Here is a 25,419-nt window from a genome sequence, read left to right on the forward strand (position 1 = left end):
CCTGTCACTCACCCAGTGTGTCTCCTTATAGTACTGTAATCATTTAGTCAGTTAGCATGTAGTCTTTTAGTGAGGTAGGCTTTAGGGCATGAACTGCTTCAAAGTAGTATGCACTATGCATGTAGTGTTTTAACGATCGTCACACTAATGGTTCAGGGCTATTGTTTCTTAGTCAGTTTTTATATAAAATGTGTTTGTACAGTAATGGAATAGTATAAATTTGAAAGTTATTAATATACATTTATTTGTGATTCTTTTTTACAGATACAGAACAGGAGTGTTTCTCATCTGTTTGCACTCTTCTCGTGCAAGATTGTTTGGATGAAGGGTCCTTAGGTGTTTCATCATACTTGCTGTGCCGCACGAGTATTTTTTGTTAGTATCCCCTCATAAAAGAACTCTTTGGCAAATCTTGCGAATGAAGAAGGTGGCATTGGTCTTTGTTTGCCCCTTGGAAAAAGTGAAAAATTTCTTCACCACTGAAGAAAAACGTGGGCGTGGTGCCTTCTGCAAAAAAAATTCCTCAGATTCGGTAAATATTTTAAAGCGGCAACATTTACAGTTTTTGTAAGTTAAACTTATAAAATTTTGTTAGCTGTATACATTTTATATATCTGTGATTTGTTTCTTGTGGTATTTTGTTGAGAATACCATGTTGTTTGTTTTTTAACAATCTTTCTGATTTTCCAGGTCTGTCGTCGACATCCGTGGTTCCCACAGGAGTGTTCCGCCTTGTTGTTTTGTATTATTGTTGTTACATTTTGTTTATTGGTTTATTGTTTATATTTATGTTAATAAAGTTTGAAAATAGTTTATCGTTTATATATTTATTATTATAAAAAATAAAGCTTGGAATTTTTTTTTATTTTTTGGTTGTTCTCCTAACTGCTGTGTGACTCTTTCTTGTTCTTATTACTGTTATTTGATGGAGTCCACCATGGTGTTAAATTTTGGGGCACTTATCGCTGGGATACTGGTGATATCTGCAGTTTGCACCAACTTCTGAATAGTGTGTTAGATTTATCTCAACTTTACTTCCGTTAAAGTGCTGATAATGAAATGGAGAGTAGCCGTTCCCGTGCAAAAAGACACGAGGTGCACCTTTGCGATTTATTCTAAATACTAAAATCCTGTATTGTATTGCACTGAGGTATTGGCTGCACTTACAGTGTACACACAAAATCTATTAAGAAATCTCATTGTATTTATATTGATTGGGAATAGTGTGTCAGGTGCTGGATCTTGACGAGATACACTGCTCAGTTCGTATATTGTTGTGCACACGAAAAAAAATAAAACATCACAAATTTCACACCAATTGCAATGCGAAACAAATTCCGGCGATAAGACATGTTAGCACCAGGGATTTTACACCTGCTTTCTGCTCGTGTTAAGCAGGACAACTACCTGCACCATGAAAGGGAACACAGCCAAGAGCCACACCAGAACACCCACAGGTGCCATAGAGTCAATGAGCATGATACAGGGATACCCATGAGGGCCAGAAGACTCATTTCAACATCTCCAGGCCCGCCAATGCCCCCCAAACCCACATCTTAGTAAGTGTGTCCCTGTGGTCATTGTCTTAGCATGATAGGCACGAGCCCTGCAACATCACAGTGTGCTGTCACCTCAGCGTTGGCAGTGAGCCTGGATGTGTAGCTACGTACGCATCCTCCTGCATGGACAACTGGCGTGTGCTGGTCTGCTTTTCACAGGTCAGTGCAGGGGTATGCCTATCCGGCAAGGGGAACGGGGTGTCTCGGACATGTCCGTGTACAGGAACTGCGGTAAGTGTGTCTCTGTTTTCTGGTGTGGCCTGTTACAAGAGCCGCAGCAGTCGATGTTGTAAAGTGGCATGCACCACCTCCAAACGGCACTGTGATGTTGTAGTTGGAATGTAGCAGGACATGCGCAAATAGGCATTACAACGGCGTGCCGTACGAGTGCATGAGATACAACAGCTCACCGTACAAAAGTGTGGGGGCTCGTGGGAGGGAGGAGCAGCCGTTTGGCAACATAACACACAGTGAACTCGACCATGTGCCACATGCTGGGCATCTCATCCATGATGACCATGGTCACAGACATCCCACAATACCAACGACTGGCCTTTGTACACATCCTGTATGAATGCAGCGTGGTTTTCACTTCTATGCTCGTTCAGTAGTGTGATGTAGGCAGGTTGTGTGACTTGTGCTCCTTGTTGGTGTGTTTCATTTTGGCCATTGTTATTCTATATGTGTGTTGTACTTAATTGTGCATGTGTGCCATTCTGCCCATCTCCCCCCCCTCCCCCCACTCCCTGCTTCTTCCTCTTCCTAGTGCTGTTGTGTCTATAATTTTGTTGCTGCTCACATAAATACATGTAAAGAATAAATTAGTATAGTTCCTTGATTCTTTTAGGTTTCAAAACTTCTCTATTGGTTTCTTTTTAATTTTCCATATGAACCGTTTTTTTAAATATTCAACAACACATAGAAGTCAGAAGTGCAACGTATTCTATCAACACACTTTCTAGAACATTCTAAAATACGTGCAGGTTAAAAGTTCATCAATTTTTTAAAACTTTACGATATTTTTTTGTAACATTTTCTTGAACATTTAACGACACGTGCAGGTTAAAAGTTGACGATTGTTTTAAGTTCGAACAGTGCCTCCAAATGCAAGTAGCAGGTGTGGTTGAGCTGAGCAAATTTTATCCTATGATATGTACTCCACGTTGAAACTGCTTTTTCTTAACCAATCACAAAGATGCTTTTCCACAAAACTAATGTGCATCCTACTTTTAAAAAAGAATGCTTTTCATGATATCTTCAGAGATAAGTTATAGATAGGTATTAGCATTTAAAAAACCTTTGAAATTCACTGAAAGAAACATAGGTTTCATGCACGTTATAGTTAGGAATTGGCATTTAAAAAACCTTTGAAATTCACTGAAAAAAACAAAGGTTTCAGGGGCGTTATAGTTCGGAATTGGCATTTAAAAAACCTTAGAAATTCACTGAAAAAACCATAGGTTTCAGGGGTGTTCTAGTTAGCTGGACATTTCCCTCGTACAAAACCCTAGAAATTCCCCTGTTATAGTTAGTTCAGCTAACTATAACTCGCGCCTCCGCAATGCACTGCTGATGACGTCACATATTACATCACCTCATGACATGGTCAGTGACATCACTGATGACATCACTGATGACATCTCAAATGACATCACTGATGACGTCATCCATGTGATAAATTAGTGCATCTTCTCACACCCTAATATAACCTTTAATACACCGACTCAAATTTTCAGACGGCTATTTTGACAACCATAGATACTCCAATACCAATAACTACTCACCCACTCATTGACTTTTAGGTCTACATACATCTCCATTCACTCACCTGTACAGTCACTCTGTGCATTTATACACCTATAAAGACACTCACACACCGCCAATCATCCATTGAGGTACTGACACATCTAGTCAGTCATGCAAATAATTAATCACAGTAAAATTTACTCACCTATACAGTTAAAAACACTCAAGTTCACTTACTCATAAAAATACTAACACATTTTGTGTCTTCCTGCAGAAAAACAAACAGCACATGACACAGATATCCTTGCACTATGGCACATACAGCCACTCCCAAAATCACACACTCTCACATATAGATAGTTATATACTCTTACACACATATACACTGCGTTTCACATATGTAGTTACTGACACATGTACAACTGAGATATACATTCAATCACTAACACACCCATACATACACTCACCCAACCATACAGTCCATCACAGATGCACTCTTAAAAACATGCACCCACTGAATCACCCACTCACACATCTAGTCACAGAGTCACACACACCCTAACCACACAAACACTCAGGCACCCATACAGATACTCAGACAACCAATCAATAACCCATATAGACACTCATATAGCTATTCACAAAACCATGCAGCCACTTATAAACCAGCACACAGACACATACAGACATTCACACAGTTTAGTCACTAGTCTGCAGTAAGATACTTTCAATGACTCACTTATAGACTCAGTTACGAACCTAGAAAATCATCCATTCACACACTGGTACACCCACTTATTTTTCAACAGGCCTTTCCCTATATATATTAAACATAATAAAACTGTTCAGAAACACATACTCAATGGATGATGTCATCAGTGATGTCATTTGAGATGTCATCAATGATGTCATCAGTGATTTCACTGACCATGTCATGAGTGATGTAATATGTGACGTCATCTGCAGTGCATTGCGGGGGCGCGAGTTATAGTTAGCTGAACTAACTATAACAGGGGAATTTCTAGGGTTTTGTACGAGGGAAATGTCCAGCTAACTATAACACCCCTGAAACCTATGTTTTTTTCAGTGAATATATATATATATATATATAAGTGAAACTGGCTCCAGCCACATTTGTGCATGGATATCTGATAACGAGTGCCTGTTAAGTAAGAGCGCAAAGCCTTTGTTAATGGCTGATAGCTACGATTGCCTCAGTGAGTTATTGAATAATGTGGGCAAATCGGGTTACTTAGATATGGAGGTGATACTGCCGCATTTATACATGAACGACCAATAGCGAGTGCCTATAAAACAAGAGCGCAAAGCCTGAGTTACCAGCTGATGGCTGCAGGTGCCTCACGTAATGTGGGCAAATCGGATGAAACATGCTACAGTCGCATTAATACAAAAGTATCTGATAGCGGATGCCTAAAAAAAGGAAATGGAAGCATGAATACTCATTTCTTGCAGTATAGCGTGCTTCAGAGTGCAGTATGTATCGCTTACCTGTCTGTCGGTACCACGGACTTCTCACAAGCTGCGACCGGAGGTAATCGACGACAGGCAGAGTAGGTCATTTTATACCTGTGTCGAATTTCCCTCCTAGCTCTGGTGTTTCTAATTATCATGTCAGCACGACTCAGTTTTTATGACATCATTTGTAAAGAACGTTGGTCCATGAAAACATGGGAGCTGTAGTTTTTTTCAAAAAAAGGATTTCAATGGCTCTAGATGCTTGTTTTATGATAATCCTATGCGGTGGAATGGTTGTTAGGTATTAATTACAACCATAAGTTTATAGAATCACTATTGATACAGTGTTATAAATGACAGCGCGTTACTCAATGGAAAACTGAGATATGTAGTTCTTTTAATAAGAGAAATAATTCTAGTGAATTAAGACACATGATCCTAGATTATTTCATAAGTTGCAAGAGGTTGCATCGTGTTTATGATTTTTTTTTAATAACAAACTACCCAGTGTTTCTCCTGATCTAAACACCAGGGGGTTAGGTGATCCGTCCATTAAGTGCAGCCCTTGGTGTGGTGTTTTAATATATATAGTGAGGCTGAGAGCTAATATAGAAATGTCTGCAGGATTTAGACAGATGTCTAGGATACATTAGGCAGGTGTTATTCTTGGAATGGAGGCTATAGGTCAGGCTAAAGTAAGGTCCAAGGTATATCGTCGTTCAGACCAATACTATCACTCTTCAATTTGAAGACCCATCTCTGTTCTTCCTTGAAAAAGAATTTGGTTATGTCTGTGACATGAAGAGAGATAAAAAGTTGCTCCAAAACTGTCTATTTCAATTCTTCTGCCTTGTGTTTCTGAGCTAGAAAATGATTTCTAAGCCTTGTAGCTTGTTTGTTACACCTAATCGTGCTCTTATGTTGAAGGATCCTGAGCTTCACTTTGCGGGTAGTCAATACAACATAGCGAAGCTTACATGGGCTCGTGATTAGATAAAATCAGTTTATCACTATTGCAATTTGTATGAGTCTGCTGGCACTGCTTTCCCCTACCACTGACAGGGAGATTGCTGTAAAAAAACACAGGGTAAATGTGGATTCTCCTGTTCCGCACTGTGGAGCTCCCATAGCTTCAGTCCGCCATCTTGAGCGGCCAAGACACACCTCCACTAAAACCTACACCCATAAAGGTGCTGGGCACAGAGACAAATTTTGCTGAGCCTAGCGAGCTTTGTGCTCAGAGTCGAGACTTGAGACTGCTGAGGGGGAATGGATACACATTCTTACGGTTAATTTATTCATGTACACAAAGCTTTAGCTGTTGTTCCAAGTTGTTTTACTCAGTGCCTATACCCCAAGAGCTTAGTGGGCACAGACATCTATGCCTAGAATGTTTTGAGAGCAGCACTCCATCTGCTAGGGCATTCTGAACATTGCGGCCTTTAGTGCTTAATCTGCACTATTTGGGAGCACCAGTCTTCGGGCATACCCTGTATTTAAGTCCCTAACCCACGAGTCTCACTTGCACACCTTTCAGCTGTGTCCAGTGGGCTGCAGCACATATCCACCAGTAAGCACCTCTTTCCTTGATATAAGTGTGCATGGACTTTAGAAGCCAGTGGTCTATAGGTGCAATGCAAAGGGAACCAAAGGCTGTGCACAGTATGGTCTGTGTTGAGCCTGATCATTGAAATGATCCAGTTAAATGCCTCTTCTCTTCCCACTCACTTGTCTCATACTTTGGCTTTGTCGTTAGGCTGTAAGCATACAACCAAATCTTGCTCTTGCCCCGTGTACCACTCTGTCATTTGATGCCAATTGTGGTTTGGGATGTCATTATCATCGATGTCATTTGTGATTTTATTTTATTGATGGTGTCGTGGTTACGTTCCAGACATCTGTGAGATACTTAACCATATCTTCTTCCATGCACTGCTCCTGGCTTTTTAGTTGATTTGAGGGCATTGCATATCCCATCATTGACCTATCTAGGTATGTCACATCACCAGTGACATTATTGATGCCATTAAAAGTATACCTGTCTTATGTAACAGTGATCCTAATAACTTCTGGCCATTATTTTCTCCACAGCATCCATTGGCTTGGTCACGATCCCAACCCTGGGAGTATACGAAATGCTGATTGGGCCTGTAAAATTACAAGTAAAGTCTGGTGACATTACAAAAGAATCTACAGATGTCATTGTAAACGCATCAAATCAAACATTTAATCTCAAACAAGGTACTGTACTTATGTTTTACTTAGTAGCTCACCAATATGTGAGCAGTTACACTAAAATGTTCTAGAAATAAATCTATGCAGCAGCCTTGTATTACTTTACTGTTACAGTTTTTATTCACATGATTGAGTTAGCCTGAATGTGTAACTGACGAATGAAACAGGATATAACCCCAGAAAATGTTACATTGATTACAATAAATAATACTCCATCTTATGTAATAGACATTTTGTTCCCTCAAAGGATATGTTGATGATCATGCTCTTCAATCAGGATACCTGTGTGTGTATACTGTAATCTATGTGTAATGCAGACATTTAAAGAGCTATTTACACTTTGTAAAATATTCTAAACAGCTGTAAACCTTTTCTCACTTCCTCCTCATTTCCAGTTGCATTAAGATGTTTTTTATTAGAGATACATGTACTCTATCGAGCAGTATGACTAGGAATGTTTTTTATTTTTTCAAAATTTCAATTGTGGGTGTAGAACACCAGCATTTGTTTGAATGACTCTGTGATGCCAGCAGTGGGTCATACAGAGCCACCACCTTGAGAATATTTTTTTAATTGACTTCACAGTAAATGTGACATCGGAAAAAACAAGAAGTTGAAGTTTTTATAGGCTCAATTGCATGTGTTAAGAAATTTTGAAGTACACCTTCTCCTGCCTACATCCTGCCGCCAGCGGGACAAAAATCCACACCAACAATTAACTTCGTAACTCCACCCCCACCTTCTCAGTGTCCTTTATGTCAAACTATATATATGTGTATAAGACGCTCAAATAACAGAAGATGTATACAGTAACAGTTACCCATTTCCACTTTGTGACTTTATGTATTTTGGTGACTCTGCTGTGTACTTTTCCCCCTCAGATCTTTATGCCTCCCCAGACCTGAAAGTTTATGTTTCTGGGATTTATAAAGTGCATGGCTTCCCAGGGGCTTCACAGCGCTGCCGAGAGGAAGCAGAGTGTGGAAAAGAACATTAACGGAACAGCCAGGACTTAAGTTTTTTTCCGAAACTTCCTTCATGACTGGTCAGTCCCAGCTCCTTGGTCAATGAATTCCGGAGCTTTGGGGCAAGGTGCATGAATGATCTCCCTCCCCATCTCAATCTCTTTATCCTTTGAGTGATTATAAGATAGTCAGAGGAGGACCTGAATGATCTGTTAGGGACATAGGGGGTGACCATAGTTTTTAACAGGGCTGGACCCCTATTGTACATGGCTGTATGAGCTAGGCAAAGGGTTCTGAACCTCACCCTGGACAGTGCAGTTTTTTAAGCGAGTATCTAACTGACTCCTGTCTAGGAATTTTTAGCGGTAGAAAAGGGGGTGGTGATGAACGGAGCGTCAGAACCAATCAAACACTCACACCCAGTCAAGAGATCTGGGTTTGATCCATCACCATTCTTTAGCCCACTCTGCCACCCCAGTTCAGACATGGCCATATGCAAATCAGTCTGACCCTGTGCCTCATTGGAACGGTCATTAGTTGGCAGGGTATGCTCAGACGTGAGTCCCTTGCTCACTTTGCCACTGGATTCAAGCAAGCCTGGCTGAAGACGGCTGAAATGCCAGAAACCGGTCCTAGGAAGCTTGTTTCCGGTCCCGGTAAGACATGGCTTGGCAGTTCGGGCTGGACTGTTCCCATGAGGCACAGGGTCAGACTGATTTGCATATGGCCATGACTTAACCGGGGTGGCAGAGTTGGCTAAAGAACGGTGATGGATTAAACCCAGATCAGTTGACTGGGGGTGAGTGCTTGCAATGTTTAACACTCCGTCCATCATTCCCTTTTGTTTTGCTTTGTTCGCCATAAGTTGGCAGGGTATGCTCAGACGTGAGTCCCTTGCTCACTTTGCCATTGGATTCAAGCAAGCCTGGCTGAAGACGGCTGAAATGCCAGAAACCGGTCCTAGGAAGCTTGTTTCCGGTCCAGGTAAGACATGGCTTGGCAGTTCGAGCTGGACTGTTCCCATGAGGCACAGGGTCAGACTGATTTGCATATGGCCATGTCTGAACTGGGGTGGCAGAGTGGGCTAAAGAACGGTGATGGGATTAAACCCAGATCAGTTGACTGGGGGTGAGTGCTTGCAATGTTCAACACTCCGTCCATCATTCCCTTTTGTTTTGCTAGGAATTTTTAGAAGCATCCTGGCCGCAGCGTTCTGGACAACTTGTAGCCTATCATCAATGTATTTGGGAGTACCCAAATACAAGGAGTTGCCGTAGTCTAATCTTAAAGTCACTAGGGCCTGGACCTTCGTTCTGAGTACCTGTTCAGGAATGAAGTACATGATCTTATGGATCATACGCAATATGCCGAAACAGTCGGCTGAAAGATTTATAGCTTGAGTTTCTATGGACAGGTTGTGGTCAAGCCACATCCCGAGATTTTTTATCGATGGCTTTGGAACAGTTAGTTAGTCAGCGAATGCCCTAAGATATCTGATACAATTTAATTCCTTAAATTGCACTGCAAGGAAGGTTAGACTGTTGACCCATGTTCCTTTATAACCCCTTCCTTTCGCTCCAAGGCACCTCAGTTGCCTCAATCCCCATCAAGTCCCACAGCCAGTATAACTAGCTTTTATGATCTGGCATCGTGTGAGACCAACAATGCAATGATAGCTTATTTTTCCGCACATAAAGTTAATGACCTTGCTCTTTTGGAGAGCAGCTGGTAATTGTGTCTTTTTAGCAAGCCTAAGTTGACATGTAGAGGCAGACTATGGATCAAATTATTTTACACATTTTTTTCTCAAAATATTTTATTGAGCTTTAAACAAGAAAATAAACTTCCGTACAAAACTATAAAAATAGAAGGTTAAGCAGATCTGCAGTAATAGTAAAATGAGCAGCACAGTGGTGTAGTCATTGCCTTAACAGTCATGTTTTTATTGAGGTTTCAAGAGAACAGAGAAACAATGCAAACGATGGAGGGAGCATGCACAGTTACAGTGATAGAACAGACACTTGGCCTATTTCAAAAATCATATCTACGATGAGTGATGAAGAAATGGATGGTCTCCGCTGAAGCCACAACAGTTCCCGTGCAATAGACATTCTACATCTGCTAACATAGGTAGGATAATACCATCAATCATCAAATCCACTAACATATTCCTCCATCCATAAAATCATTCACCAATTTTTCAAGCATCTCTCTATCGCAACCACTTTTTCAGCCACTCCCACCCTTCATTAAGCGACTAGCCCTTGGTCATTCACCAGTCCATGCATCGTTTCTATTTTTCCAGTCTGGGGAGACGTCCTTGCTCCAATTACTGGCTATATTGCTTTTGAATGTCAGCCGTCCTTAGCCATGTTGAATTAATTTCCATTTAGGAATCTGTAGATTATTTTGTATGCTCAGAATGTTTCTGTGCATGGTGTAATTGTTTTTTGTTTGAATCTGTTTATTGAATTTTATGTTTTACAATCATGTGCGGTTTGCACATCTGGTGTAACAATTAGGAGAGTATACATTAGTGCAGCATTACACGACTTCAGCATATGCTGTATAGTGTGTTACACTAACTAGTTGTTGGCTGTATCAAAGGAGATGTACAAGTTATGGTACTTTTAAAGATTTCAAGTTACAGTTTAGATTTTGAATAATCTTTGTGCTACAACCAATAATTCACAGCGATCAGGCCATTTCTGTACCCAGCAATAAACAGGTGAACTGAGCAAAAAGAAAGAGATACTATAATAAAACAAGAACAGTTCCTGTCTGTCTTGGCCCTACCCTCAATAAATATGTTTGACACACACTGGACAATTAATTCATGCGCTCGTAGAGGGGCTGTACCCAAATCTTAACCTGGAGCCCTGTGTAAGGCAGGAAGTGCGTACGGCAAGCAGCTCTAGCAGCCATTGAACTGATTAGTGAACTATGTCTTCTGTCCGTTGTGGCAGCAAGTTAGTGCCAGTGCCCAGAGCTGACTGAATGGAGGCTTGCAGGTCAACCAGGATAGCATCCCAGTTGGTCACTATGGGTTATTTGCTTAGCACTAAACGGTCTTCCCTGTGCAAGGCAACAGTTTTTGTCTGAGCCAAAATCATAAGAGATTGTGTCCAAGCTGAAGCACAGGTTGCTCCCGCCCCTTCCATCGTTGAGTGATTTGGTGCTTGACCGTTATTAGACTAGGTCAAGGAAACCAGAGTTGACCTTACTTTTCTTAGTCCTTCGGTTGAGACTCATATTTCACACCTCCGCACCCTGTGCAGGTGGAAAGCTGGGTGGTGACTCCCCGCCAGTAACGCTGCAGGTGCGGGCACTCCCAAAGCATGTGCAGGAGGTCAGCATCTACCAGATAACAATGGGGGCAGCCGGTGTCCGTTTGCTGGAAATAGCGGTTTATTTTTGCTGGAGTGCAATATGCGCTGTGCTAGATATAGTATTGTATAAGGCAGAATCTGGCGTTGCGGGGGACGTGGACCGAACCCTACAGCAGTGTTTTCCCAATTTTAGTCGGGGCATGGACGAGCCAGTTCTTCCACCTGCACCGGAGAGGCTTGAGCTGTGGCACGGCATGGCAATGCATAGTCTGCAAACCAGCAGATCTGATATCTGTCCAGTCCCACTACATGCAGGTATTGCATATTGAGGTATGTCGCAAGTTCCAGTTCCATGTCACTCCATCTACTTCCCATGGCGGTCACTAGCAAATTGAATAGAAGGAAGTGGCCTCGTGGGAGGCAGTTTTCTTCCATCAGCAACTCGTAGGTCAGGAAACTATTATCCTGGTAAAAGATGCCAGGCGGTTAGTTCTGCTGACGACGTAATGGCGTGTCATCTGGGCATGCCAAGCAGCGGTATCGCTGAGGCATAAGGAGTAACTGTATGTGTTTGATAAAGAGCTTGGTGGTAACAGCGGTATGCCACCCCCAACAACAAGGAGTTAGATATTGGCATAGGTGTGCTGGTGTGAAACCTGTGTAATGCATCCACAGATTTTACACCGGTGCAGCTGTTGCTGTGTCCTCAAGCTGTACGCCTGACATCCATTTATCCACCCATTGAAGTTGAGATGCAAGATAATAGTGCTCAAAATGAGCCACAGCAAAGCCACCCTGGTCTGTGGGCAGATATAATTTTGACAATCCAACCCGGCAGCGAGGATTGTTCCATATGAATTCCTGCATTGCATTTTTCAGGGAGCGAAAGAAGGGTGCAGGAATATAGATTGGAATATTGGCAAAGTAATAAAGGAGGCGGTGGCAGGACTGACCATCTAAAGAAGTGATATACGCCACGCCAATGACAGTGGCAGCATACGCCAGAATGTTATCTGTGTGCTCAGTAAGGTGGGGATCCACCAGCTAACGAATAAAAGGAAACAAGCAAGATTTAGTTCAGTTGACCTTAAGGCCGGAATGATGAGCGAAACGATCAAGTGTTAGAGCGAATGCATCTGGGATGGAGTGTAGGTCTGTAAGTTAAATGAGTAGATCATCCGCATAGAGAGAAACGGAGTGCAGGCCATCTCGCTGCAGAATACCCTACTCTGCACCCCCTGCACAGAGGGCAAGCGCCAACTGTTCTTTGACCAGTGAGAAAAGCAGGGGCAAGAGGGGCAGCCTTTGCAAGTACCCCTGTGAATCTGGAATGATTCCGATTCCAGGGGGCCAGTTTTGGCCCTGACTAGTGGACAAGTGTTGAGCAGCTTGACCAGCCATAAATAGTCGTCCCCAATACCATAACATACTAAGGTTTAGAATAGAAAGGCCCATTCCAATGAGTCAAAGGCCTTGGCCAAATCCAGTACCAGACATTCCGCTCAAGGCCATGATTCTGGTGCAGGCGTCTCAGGTTTAAGGACATACTGCGAGATGGCACAAATCCATTCTGGTGAGGGTATACCACCATTGGTACCATAGGTGCCAGCTGAGTAACCAGTATCTTTGCGAGTACCTTGTAGTCTGTGTTGAGCAACACCAGGGGCTGGTAAAGCCTACATCAGTGTGGTCTTTGTCCAGCTTAGGAAGGGATACAAGTAGTGCTTCGCATAGGGAGGTGGGAAGACATTAGTCTGCCAGCGCATCTTTGTAGAGGGTGAGCAACAGGGGCATCAGGAGCACTGCATATGCCGTGTAAAATTCAACAAGCAAGCCATCAATTAGGGAGTCTTGCCTGAGGCAAATGACTTCTTGTATTTCAGAAAGCATAATTGGGTGCCTAGCAAGGCAGGGTAATCATGGAGAAGACTTAAGTGACTGGTGGGAGATCAGTGCGCTTAGACTGGTACAGCGAGGCGTTTGTGGCGGGCTAGTTCCAGATGTATGTCCTGCTGAGTGTATAGTAGGTCACCAGCAGCAGATCTTAGCGCCATGATAGGGTGCCGGGGCTGTTCCAACCGTATTAGCCATGCCAGTAGTGTGCTGGATTTGTTGGCAGGGGCATGTGTATGTGCAGAACGGTCCGAGCAGTTCAGGCAACACAAATGTTCCAGGAGGGTAATATGTTTGTGTTGCGACGCCAGTAGGCATTGAGAGTCCCCTGGATTCCGTGCTGCGTCAGTCTCATTTTGCACGAGAGTACGCTCTATGCAGGATGTATCTTTGTCAAGTTGCCGGCGGATATTCTAAGTCATCCCCAGGAAACGGCCCCTTGTTGCCACTTCAAAGGCCTCCCACTCAGTCAGTCTAGATGTTGCTGACATGTGTTTATGTCTGAAATAGTCTTCGATGGCTGCATGCAGTGAGGCACAAAATTTGGGGATCCGCAAGTCTCGCTGGCTGCAGGCACCATGTCGGGACGGTAGGCCGGCCAGTAACCCATGTGAGCTGAAGACTCTGTGGGTTATGGTCAGAATGGGTTTAGCCTAGGTAGTTAGTGTGTGTCACAGAGAGCAGTAGGGATGACGTGCCAACAAATCGATCAAGCTTAATGTGTAAGTGATGTGGTGAGGAAAAGGAGTATACTTTCGTACAATTAAAGTCCTCACCCAGTAGCCATGGAATGCCACCCCAGCGAGAGAATGCTGCTGATAACCTCCGGAGGAAATGGGGTTGCTCTGTGTTAGGTGCGTATATACTGCCAATAAGGATGTGTTGGCCATCTAAACTGCCCTTGACAAGTACGTAACAGTCCTCAGTGTCAGCTACCACTTTCTCAGTGGAGAAGGAGACCCCAGGTCTGATCTAAAGTAATACCCCTCTTGCAAAGGAGGAGAAATTGGTACATAGACCTGGCCACGACAGCGTCGCTGAAGCTTACTTACTTCAGTCAGTGTTTTAAGTGGGTTTCCTGGAGCATGGCCACGTGCGTGGAGTGGCGCTTGAGATAGGCATAAATGGCGTATTTGCGGGAGGGGGTATGCATGCCTCACACATTCCAGGTATGTTTCATGTTGGCATTTTGTATACTGGAGGAATGCAACTGTCATAAATAATGCAAGGGACCTGTCTTGTGACCACGGTAGTGAAGCATAGGGTCAAGCGCCGGGGTAGGGCTTCATAGGGCATAGAGGCAAAGCCAAACCAAGGGGGTGGGGATGAGATGCAAACATTAAATGTTAATAGGGCAGAGGAACAATAGGAATTCGGCCCAAACTGTTGAAATACTTATGCGAGATACAGCAGTAAAACTGTGTTTTTTTGCTTTTGGGAGGTGCAGCGGCTAAGGGTGGTGTCCCAATGTAGTGTAAGCGTGTGTTTTCCAGTCGATGTTGGATATAGAACAAGGTGGCCGTGTGTTGCACATGTACATAGTATGTGAGCTAGCAATGCATTAAGAGATCGATTGTTGAGGAACCAAGTGACTGCAGTAAAAACAACAGTACATAATAGTGCATGATCTGCCAAGACAAAACAAGGAGAGTGACATGCATGGTTAGGAGCAGTTCAAATAATGTCCTCAGCTGTCTGCAAAGTAACATCTGGTGGGGCCAAGGCATCTGTGTCTGTAGGCCAAACGGTGAAGGAGCCATCTTTGCTTGAAGACTGCCCAGATTGTTCATCAGACCTGGTGTCAGGTCAGCATACTTATTGCCACCCTGAAGTGAAGGGCCCGTCTTCTTTCCTCGATGAGCTGTTCCAAGTCCGACCTGCCGCAGGTCTAGGAGGGCACCGCATCGCACGTTGGTGCCCGCAGTAGCGCCCGCTGGTAGCTCCCTCAGTAGCAGGCTCCCTCCCCACGGCCTGGCAGGGCGCTGCAAGCCCAGATGGCTCCAGCCATTCCCAGGCGTCACCAGGAGGTTCAAAGAAGCATGCTTTGCCATCTGACATGGCGCACGATCTTGCTGGGAAAAGCCATGAGTATTTCAAGTCGAGGTCGCATACACAGCTTTTGACTGCCAGGAAGGAGGCCCTATGACGCTGTACTGCTAATGTGTAATCAGAGAAGAACAAGGTTTTCGGGTTTAGCATAGTATGATGTCCTAGTCGTGGTAATGAAGTAGGCGAATCCGCCCCGGCTTGGGATTGGAGCCAGGTGGGAGTCTCCGGGTTGGGACGTGGTGAGCCCGCTATACCGGGAGCAGGTCCCACAGCCAGCTGCCAAAGTATTCTACAGTGTTACGGCCCTCGCTGCCTTCCATAAGGCCCACCGCACTCACGTTGTTTCTGCGGGAGCAGCCCTCCACATCTTCTGCCCTGGTCTCAAGGGTATGGATGTGATCCATCAGCAGTTGAACAGAGGATACCTGGTCTTTGAACGTCGGCTGAAGTTCGGCTATGGTTTGCTCTGCAGTGCGCACTTTGTCTGCTAGTTTACTATGGTCAGTGTGTAGCAGGTTAAGGTCTGTTACTATGCTGCCCATCTTGTTCTCTAAAGAGGCACAAGTGCTCTCCAGGGACATGTGGGTCCTCTCCACAGCATCTAGCACCACATCCAGCTTGTCTTCCAGCGATGAGGAGTGACCATGGGCGCCCACAGTCTTGGAGAGGCCAGCCACCACAACGCCCCTGCTAAGTGTCTTCGCGGGCGCAGTGGAGGTGCCCGGCTGGAGGCGGCCCATCCTGAGGCAGTGTCCTGATAGGCCAGTGCAGTCGCAGGTGGAAGGCAGTCTGCAGATTTGGCCCACGTGCTAGCACCGCAGGGTCCATCCAAGCGCTGCAGCACGAGGAGCCCAGACAGGTTTACCGCACGCCGATGGCACCCTCCTCACTGAGAGCCCCAGAATAGGCAGCAGCTACAAGGTTGGTAGAGGTCAAGATGGTACAGTGAGATGATGTACAGAGTGGTAGGTCTATAGGCAGTCACGGCTTGTCACCTCAGTACCTTTGGCCTCATGAACAGTAAAGAAGAGTCCTACAATTCCTGGATATGACCCCAGAAACATCCCAAACTATGGTCTTAATAGCGTTTAGGGGTTGCAGTAAAAGTCCCCCCCCCCCCCCACCCCCGTTCCCTCCCCCCTTGTGAAGAGCCTTCATGTGAGGCGGCGGCTACCAGCACAGTTCAAGTGAGTGGGTCCCCCAAGGTGGTCAGGAGTGCTAGTGATGAGGCAGCATTAATGCTCTGCCTGAGTTCAGGGCCACACTTGTTTCAGGAGGCAGGACAGTCCTATGGGTGCAGCAGCAACAATGACCTACGTGGGAGGTGGATGCGTGGTTCTGCACTACAGCACCTGGTGCTTGTTGGATGAGTGGTACAGTTGCAGCTCCCTACATCACCTGGGTGAGGTTGCAGCAGTAGGCCTCTTGCTCACCCTCAGCCCCCCTCCGCAGTAGAGTCGCAACTGCTCAGCAGGCTCGTACGCTGGAGGCTGCGTTAGGGGGTAGGGCCTGTCATCATGTCCAAGAGCAGTAGTGCATGCAGGGCTGTATATTACTTGGTTGCGTAGGCCTCCCCGTGCCCACAAACGCCGCCGATAAGATGGTCTGAGTGGGGGAGGGGTGCCACCAGTGTCACGGCCGAAAGAAGGCCTTGTTCCCTACCTCTTAGCCTGCAGAGCATTTGCAGTCCCTTCCAAGGGCCAGGAAGGTCAATTAATAGGTAGCAGCCGCAGTTGCATAGGGCTTCACACCAGCAGCAGCAGGGCCCCGACCGGATCCTCAAAGCTGCGCAGGGCACTCATCGGTCAGTCCAGCGCAGCTTCTTCGGTGTCCCCCCTTTCAATCGCAGCCACCACAGCAGAGCCAGAACCTCAGCCGCTGGGCTACGATTCACCAGCAGGCCAGCTCCGTCAGCGTTTGGTCAGCTGCGGTGAGGCAATGGTTACCTGGGGGTCGGTAGGCGGGCCTGTTCACTATCGGCAGGCACCGTTGGCCTATGGCCGCCGACGGGCTGGTGGCCAGATCACATTGAGTAGCTATGAAGCGGCTGGAAATAGGATTGCAGCGGATAATTGAGGTTTTCTTGACAGAGCTCCTTAGGGCACAACCGTAATATTGGCTGCGCTAGCCATGCCCCTCCTGCACGGTGTAATCATTCCTCTCGGTTCTAGAATGGAGAAAAGTTCTGCCTAATCAGAATCCCAGACTCATTGAAGTGTCGGGCAACCCAGATTGTGGGAAGGAACTGATAGGACACCAAAGCAAGAGCTTGACCCATTGCAAACAGTCTGAATCTATGGTAATAAACCATGTACAATATTTTGATTTGTAATAATCTTGGTGTAGATTGGAAGGCGACTTCCTGGGGTGGAGCTGTTCTTGAACCCTGTCATCTTTTAGAGGCCCCAGTTTTCCCTGCCTAGCTACACTTCATGTCTCCCACAATATGAGGTAGGTGACTAGGGATAGAGCTCTATGACCAGGAGGTTGCACCATTGGGCGAATCCTCCATCAGTAATCTGGTCTCTAGTGGAGAGTAATGGAATGTTAGAATTGACTATGCAGAACGGGTTGAATCCTGCCAAAGGTCGTTTGCGCTCTGGCAGTTCAGGTCTACTGAGATTGACTCTAACTTCACTTGCAGTAATCCATCTCTATATGAATCTATGATTCTCCCTCGTCGACATACTTAAAGAAGACATTGACGGTGGATATGCATTTTATGTACAATAGTGCACACGCTCAACCGTCCCTTTCTCTAAAACCCAGAACAGATGGCTTCTTGATGTATTTTTGTACATAATTTTTTAGATGCATCCAACATGTCTTTTGGTTTCCCTGCCTCTTGCTCAAGGCTTTGCTTGTTTCTTAGCAAGCAATAATATTTCAAATCCTCCCCTTTTAAGTCTCTGAAATTAAAATCACCAGTGTTTAAGCCCTGGCATAACGTGGTGGGTAATCCCAAGACCTAATAATTTGTCAATGTTGTTTATATTTGGCATAGTTTGCTGGTGCTATTTTAAAAGCCCGGTACGTATTCTTCTTGCAGCTGCTGTTGAACATGTGACTAAAGTGTGACACAGCATGACGCATAATGCAGATACACATGCTGATAAAGTAAACAAAACAGGTCCCGGACAGGCTTTGGCATATATTAAGTGATAGATCCATCAGCATGTCAGACTAGCTAGTGAATTGAGAGACAAGTATGGCCTGTAGCCACGACGATCGAGCCTCCACCACAGCACTTGCCCATACGTTCCAGTTCCGTAGCTTTCCATTGGCTGAGTTTCATTTCTGCTGGATGGAGAAGATCACGTTTTTGGGGCGGGACAAATGCTGCCTCTCTGTCTGGCCTAGCAGCACGCCCTCATGAACAGTGATATGGCCACCCTCCCAGACAGAGTCAGACGCAGTACAGTTAGATGGACCATTAAACTTACACTACCAATGCCTTGCAGAAGTGGCAGAGCAAAGGGGCAGCCACAGCCACTACCCATGGCCTGATCAGACACAGCTCATGGCCGCATGGTCTGCACTTAATGGTGTAAATGCTTAACTCAGAGCCTTCCAGCGTGTCTCCAGGAAGTGCATTCCTTACTCCAGGACTCTTCTGCCCTTTGGGCAGTGAGGTGATTGAGAGGAAGTGAATTTGCACCAAGTTCTCTGAAATACTTAACTAGCTCATAGAGCAACCTGAATCTTAAAACCCAACCTGGTAAAGCATTTAGCAATGTGGAAATTGTGACTTTAACACATAAGCCAGCCTTTACCCCAACCCCTCCAGGCCATAGTTACTGGGATGCCATGGATTTCTGCAGGGGACAGTAAAGGCTCATAGAAATAATGTTTCTTTTGACACCTCAGTAATGACAAAAAGACAGATACTACAAGAATATCAAGGAGAACAGATATCGCTGATTCGATGAGCTAGTTCAGCCTGAATAAGGTTCATGTTGGTCTCCAGTCCATTACATTAACCTTCTCAAGAAGGAATTAGGGACATACATATTGTCTGATTACCATTGAGACTATTTGGGGGGATTTTAGAGCTCCATTTGTATTGGAGATGACTGATAGCCCAGTTGGTTTTTAATAGAATTAGAAGATGTGCTTATAGTACATATGGCCACCAAGAGAAATCCACTCTGTCAAAAGGTCACTTCGTGAATAAGTTAGAGCCTTGAACCTATCTCATAACTCTCCAGGACCTGAAATAGGCCTGGGCAAGAGAAGAGCTGAAGAAAAGTGTGGCAGCATATGCTGCAAGTACCTTAAACTGGAGGGTGGGTTGATGATATCTTATAGTAAATATAGGTTTGAGGCATGTGAGCTGTAGATCACATGCTTTGCATAAGCCTGTCATCTTGTGTTGGGTCCGAATGATTGTACTTATTTTTTTTCCGAAGCAGTCTTTTCCAGTCACGTGGTAGGTGACTCCTCTTTTCGGTGATAGTGCGCATGGGCATTGACTCCATTGTTAGATAGTTTTTTTCCGCCATTGGGTTCGGGTGTGTATTGCTGCGCTCCGGTTCGACATCGTTTCTCGGGTTCCCCGCGGTGCACAATCCACTACCCTCGACAGTATTGTTTCTCGATCGCATTTCCCATTCTCCACGTATTGTTTCGGTTCACAGTCTTCAATTGGAAAATTCGTGGAGGGCCGTTGGGCCTAACTGCGTCGGGTCAGCTCGCAGTCGATGGAATGGACTCCATTGTGTGCAACTTGTGCCTATCCCCAGAACATGACAAACAGGACTGCGACACGTGCCGGTCTTTTCGATCCAAGAAGACACCCCCTGATCGTCGGGTTCTACTTCACGAAATGCACCAACAAAGCAGCTTCACACCGGATCTCTTCGGAGAAGATTCCGACCATGAAGTCTTTGACGCACAAGGAGCCGAGGAAGAGGAGAAACACATTTTCGTGTCCGAAGACAACTCCGACATGGAAGAAGACGTTCCGCAGGGTCAGCGTACCATGAGTACTGATGCTCCCGTGCCCCAAAATATGCTAAAAAAGAAGGCTCCGGTCCCTCCTCTGCCTTCAGGCCAAGGTTGGCACTGAGAAGAGGTTTCGAACGCCTCGCCTTCGGGCTCTGCACCAAAACACACATCAAAGCCTTCCGGCTCGGGATCGAGTCGGCCTCATTCGGGCACCGAACTGAAACCTTCAACACCGAAATCCAAGTACGTCATCGTGACCATCCCTTTGGCACCGAAACCTAAATCTTCGGATCCAAAAGCATCGGCGCCGAAACCTTTGGGACCAAAAATTGTGGTGCCAAAAGACCAGACAGCTCTTTTCGATGTCCCGCATTCCTACATGGACCCGAAATAGAAAGAACTAGTGATTAATCCATAAACTGGACAAATTCATGTAAAATTGCCAGTTAAACGGAAGCCAGAGATGGAGGAAGCTTACCAAATTCCACTTAAAAAGAAAAATGTTGGTACTAATCCTTCTCCTCGTCCGCTTATACCTCCTTCCCCACTTGACCCAAATTTGTTAATTACTCCTACAAATTCACCACAACAACAGTCACCTGACCATCAAGGTAATGGGGATGTACCAGAGGACATTAGTCCTGAGCCATGGACTGACTACAATACAGATCCTAATACAGACAATGATCCTGATCTATACTCTTCAAAACCCGCTCCACCAGACGACAATATAGGGTACATAGAGTTACTCAATAGGGCTGCTGAATATCATGGGGGTCCAACTTCACAAAGAGGCCCTCGAAGAGGTTTTTCTCTTTGAGACCTTAAGGTACTCAAATAGCAACACACACACTGCCCGTGCTCAAGGGTATGCTCAAACATGCAGACAAAACTTTTAAGGACCCTGTGCGTGCGAGGATTGCCACACCTAGAGTAGACAAAAAATATTAGTTGGTACCTACAGACCCGATCTACTTTAAGGGTCAAGTTCCCTTAGACTCCCTAGTGGTGTCCAACGCTCGCAAAAGAGCAAATTCTCAAACCACAGAAAATTCCCCTCCTCCTGATAAATAATCCAAACTTATAGATGTCTCTGGCAAAAGAGTAGCTGCACATGCAGCCAATCACTGCCATATTGCCAACACCCAGGCTCTTTTAGAGCGTTATGACAGGGCTCATTAGGACGAGCTGGAAAAATTGCTCTAATTCTTGCCAGACTAACATAAAAATAAAGCTAATGATTTCAATCAGGATGGAAAGCTTATGTTCGAGGCATATGAGCTGCAGATTACACACTTTTGCATAGATTGCCATCTGGTGTTGGGCCCGGATGTTTGCAGTTTGTTTTTCCTCTTGGAAAGCCTTTGGAAGTCACGAGGTCGGTGACTCCTCCCTTGGTGCGTATTGCGCATGGGCTTCGGCTCCATCCTCAGATTGTTTTTTTCCGCCATCGGGCTCGGATGTAATACTTCGCGCTCCGGTTCCGAACATTCCAGTTCGACGATCGAAGCGGAATCCTCGCTCTCCGCGGTATGGTTTAGATACTGATCTCCTCAATCACCTTCTTCTTCGACGCACCTTCGATTCCAGTCATCGACGGCGGCCTTCGGGCCTATCCAGATTCCGGTCCCGGCTGATGGAAAGAACTCCATTCAAGAAGTGCCCTCGATGTGGGTCCAAATTCCCCCACACTGATCTTCATGAGGTGTGCAACCTCTGCCTCTCCCCTGAACATGAGGCTCGAGACTGTCCCGCCTGCAAGTCTTTTGGATCCAAAAAGACTATTCGAGACCGACTGGCCAGACGGAAAATGGCGCACTCCTCGAATTCCGTTCCAGTCGACATCTTCGGGGACGACGTTGAAGCTCCGGGACACCAGCACACCGAAGAGGACCTCGTCAGTGCTTCCGAAGCCGACGACTCTGATGTGGAGGACATCACCCCGGCGCAGAGGGTCATGAGTAAAATACCCCCTCCCACACCCGCGCCGACACCCAAAAAGGCTTCGGTCACGCCTTCGCCTTCAAGCCAGCCTGCCAGCGGTGCCGAAAAACACCCTTCGGCCCCGAAGAAAAGATCGGCCTCTACCTCGACACCGAGCTCCACACCAAAACCCTCGGTGTCGAAACCCAGCCTCTCGGTGCCGACCAAACATCATAAGGCCCTCTGCACCGACACTCCCGCGCCCAAGCCTGTCTCGGCACCGAACAAAAAATCGGAGGTTCCCAAAAAGCACGGCACAGATAAGCCTAAGAAGCCGTCGGCCCCGAAAACTTGGGCGCCGACCGAACAACCAGTGTCGCAAGAACTGTTTACACTGGATCCTTTGCAAAAGACACTTACCAAGGATCCAAAAACTGGACATTTGGCACTGTCTTCTAAAAAGAGACAATTGGACAAACCAGCTCCACCTCCACCTCCAAAGAGGAAGGACTGTGCTACCTCCCCTTTCAGAGTGCCTTCCCCGCCTCCTCCACCTCCTCCACCCTCTCCACCCCCTCCACCCCTGCCTCATCGCTCTCCGACCCCGTCTCCGGACCATGATGATCAGGGGGACCCATACTAAGACCCAGCAGATGTGCCACAAGACCCCACCCCTACAGGATCCCCAGACCCCTGGGATGATTATAATAATCCAGACATTCCAGATGTCCCACAAGATGACCTATATCCATCCAGGCCATCGCCACCAGAAGACTCACTAGGTTTTCACCACCTACTTCAGAGGGCGGCACATTATTACGGGGTAGAGCTACACACTGACCCAGTAGAGGAGGATTTCCTCCTAGATACCTTTGATACAGCACATAGGTCTACTGCTATACGACCTATGCTCAAAGGGGTAATAAAACATGTGCCAGAGGTTTTTAAAGACCCAGTCAGGGCTAGGGTCCTAAACCCACGCATAGAAAAAAAGTATAAAGCTGCCCCCACAGATCCTGCCTACATCAAAGGGCCAGCGCCACTGAATTCCCTAGTGGTATCCACCGCAAGAAAAAGATCAAATTCCCAGGCGTCAGGCGAAGCACCACCACCTGACAAGGAATCAAAGCTCCTGGACGCATCAGGAAAATTCACTGCGTCACAGGCAGCTAATATATGGCGTATCGCCAACACTCAAGCGATATTGGCCAGATACGACTGAGCGCACTATGATGAACTAGAAACCATCATGCACCATCTCCCAGAGAAATATAAAAATAGAGCCAATTAATTAATCCAAGAGGGTAAGACCATAACTAATACCTCTATACGCTGTGCCTTAGACGCAGCAGACACAGCTTCCAGGTCCATTAACACCAGTGTCCTACTCCGTCGACACGCTTGGCTGAGAGTGTCAGGCTTTAAATCCGAAGTACAAGCCTCCATATTAAACCATCCGTTCGATCAGGAACATTTATTCGGTCCAAAGATAGATGAGGCCCTCGAGAAGATGAAAAAAGATACAGATACGTAGAAATCTATGGGAGCCCTACAGTCACACCCTCCTAGACGCTCCTTTCGCCGCTCTTCCTTTCGGGGCACGGGCAGAGGCTACTCCTCAGATAGCGCGTCCACGTCCTACAAATCCCCTCCTGAGTCCACCTTCACAAAAGGTTATCAAAGAGACGGCTATAGAGGAAATAACAATAAAGGCAGAGGCAAAACAAATACCGCCCGCTCTGCCACACCGCCTACCCAATGACTTTCCCCTGCTCCCCCCAGACCATCCCACTCCGGTCGGGGGCAGACTACAAAATGTCCTTCACGTCTGGGAGTCCATCACATCAGACAAGTCGGTGACCCAAATTATTCGTTCAGGGTACTGCCTGGAACTCACATCTACCCCCCCCCCCCCCCAACATTCCACACAGGCAACGCCCAATGTCACAAGAACATTCCACGTTACTAAAACAGGAGGTGATCTCCCTCCTACAAAAACATGCAATAGAACAGGTCCCCCACGATCAGCAAAATGTAGTGGTCTACTCCCTATATCTTCTGATACCAAAAAGAGACGAGACTCTACGACCTATCTTAGATCTCCGGCCTCTAAACACATACATACATTCGGACCATTTTCACATGGTAACACTTCAGCAGGTACTTCCGCTCCTCTCCCAGAACGACTTTCTCACCACACTGGACTTGAAAGACACGTACTTTCACATTCCGGTACATCATGCCCACAGAAAGTACCTCAGATTCGTAGTGGACGGACAACACTACCAGTTCAAGGTGCTCCCATTCGGGGTCACAACAGCACCACGGGTATTTAACAAGTGCCTAGCGGTAGTGGCGGCACACCTCAGAAGACAGCACATTCACGTCTTCCCGTATCTGGACGACTGGCTGATAAAAGCCACGTCCTACAACCAATGTGTACACCACACCTCCGCTACAATCCAACTACTTCACCAACTAGGCTTCACGGTAAACCACCAAAAGTCCCAGCTAACACCATCCCACATAAAGCAATACCTCGGTGCCACCATAGACACCTCAAAAGCCATTGCCTACCCCAATTTGGCATGGATCGCAAGCATTCAGGCTTTGCGTCAAAAATTCATACTTCAACACTCACTCCCAGCAAGAGTGTTTATGCAACTAATAGGGATGATGGCCTCTTGCATTTTTATAGTGCCTCATGCAAGACTCCAGATGCGTCCACTCCAAGAGTGCTTAGCGCGCCAATGGAACCAGGCCCAGGGGCAACTGACAGATCTGGTGTTGGTAGACGGTCGCACCCATCGCTCTCTGCAGTGGTGGAACACCACAAATCTTTCCAGAGGTCGACCGTTCCTGGACCCGGTTCCACAAATAATCCTGACAACAGACACATCGCTCTCCGGCTGGGGAGCTCATCTACTACACCTCACAGTGCAAGGCACATGGACGCCGCAACAAAAGTTACTCCACATCAATCATCTGGAGTTACTGGCAATCTTTCTAGCCCTAAAATCCTTTCACACACAAATTTTAGGCAAGGCAGTCCTTATCCGCACAGACAACATGACCGCCATGTACTACATCCAAAAACAAGGCGGCACACACTCTCCACAGCTCTCTCAACTAGCACAGAGCATATGGAGATGGGCAATTCCCCACAAAATCTTTATCCTAGCCCAGCACGTCCCAGGAGTCCAGAACACCATGGCAGATCTGCTCAGCAGACAAACGCAGCAGATCCACGAGTGGGAACTTCACCCGCAGGTTCTTCACCTATTCTTTCAGATGTGG

General features: G+C 46.1%; 1 protein-coding gene across 1 annotated transcript in view; it reads left to right on the forward strand.

The window, feature by feature from the left end:
• PARP14 (poly(ADP-ribose) polymerase family member 14) overlaps nucleotides 1-25,419 on the forward strand; it is a 924,447-nt gene that overhangs the window by 399,832 nt on the left and 499,196 nt on the right. The window contains exon 11 of the mRNA XM_085647500.1: nucleotides 6,873-7,022. Coding sequence (XP_085503626.1) covers nucleotides 6,873-7,022 — 150 coding nt within the window. The remainder of the gene's footprint in view (nucleotides 1-6,872; nucleotides 7,023-25,419) is intronic.

Source organism: Triturus cristatus, chromosome 3_2 (genome assembly GCF_964204655.1).
Source record: "Triturus cristatus chromosome 3_2, aTriCri1.1, whole genome shotgun sequence".
In the NCBI taxonomy this organism is placed as follows: domain Eukaryota; kingdom Metazoa; phylum Chordata; class Amphibia; order Caudata; family Salamandridae; genus Triturus; species Triturus cristatus.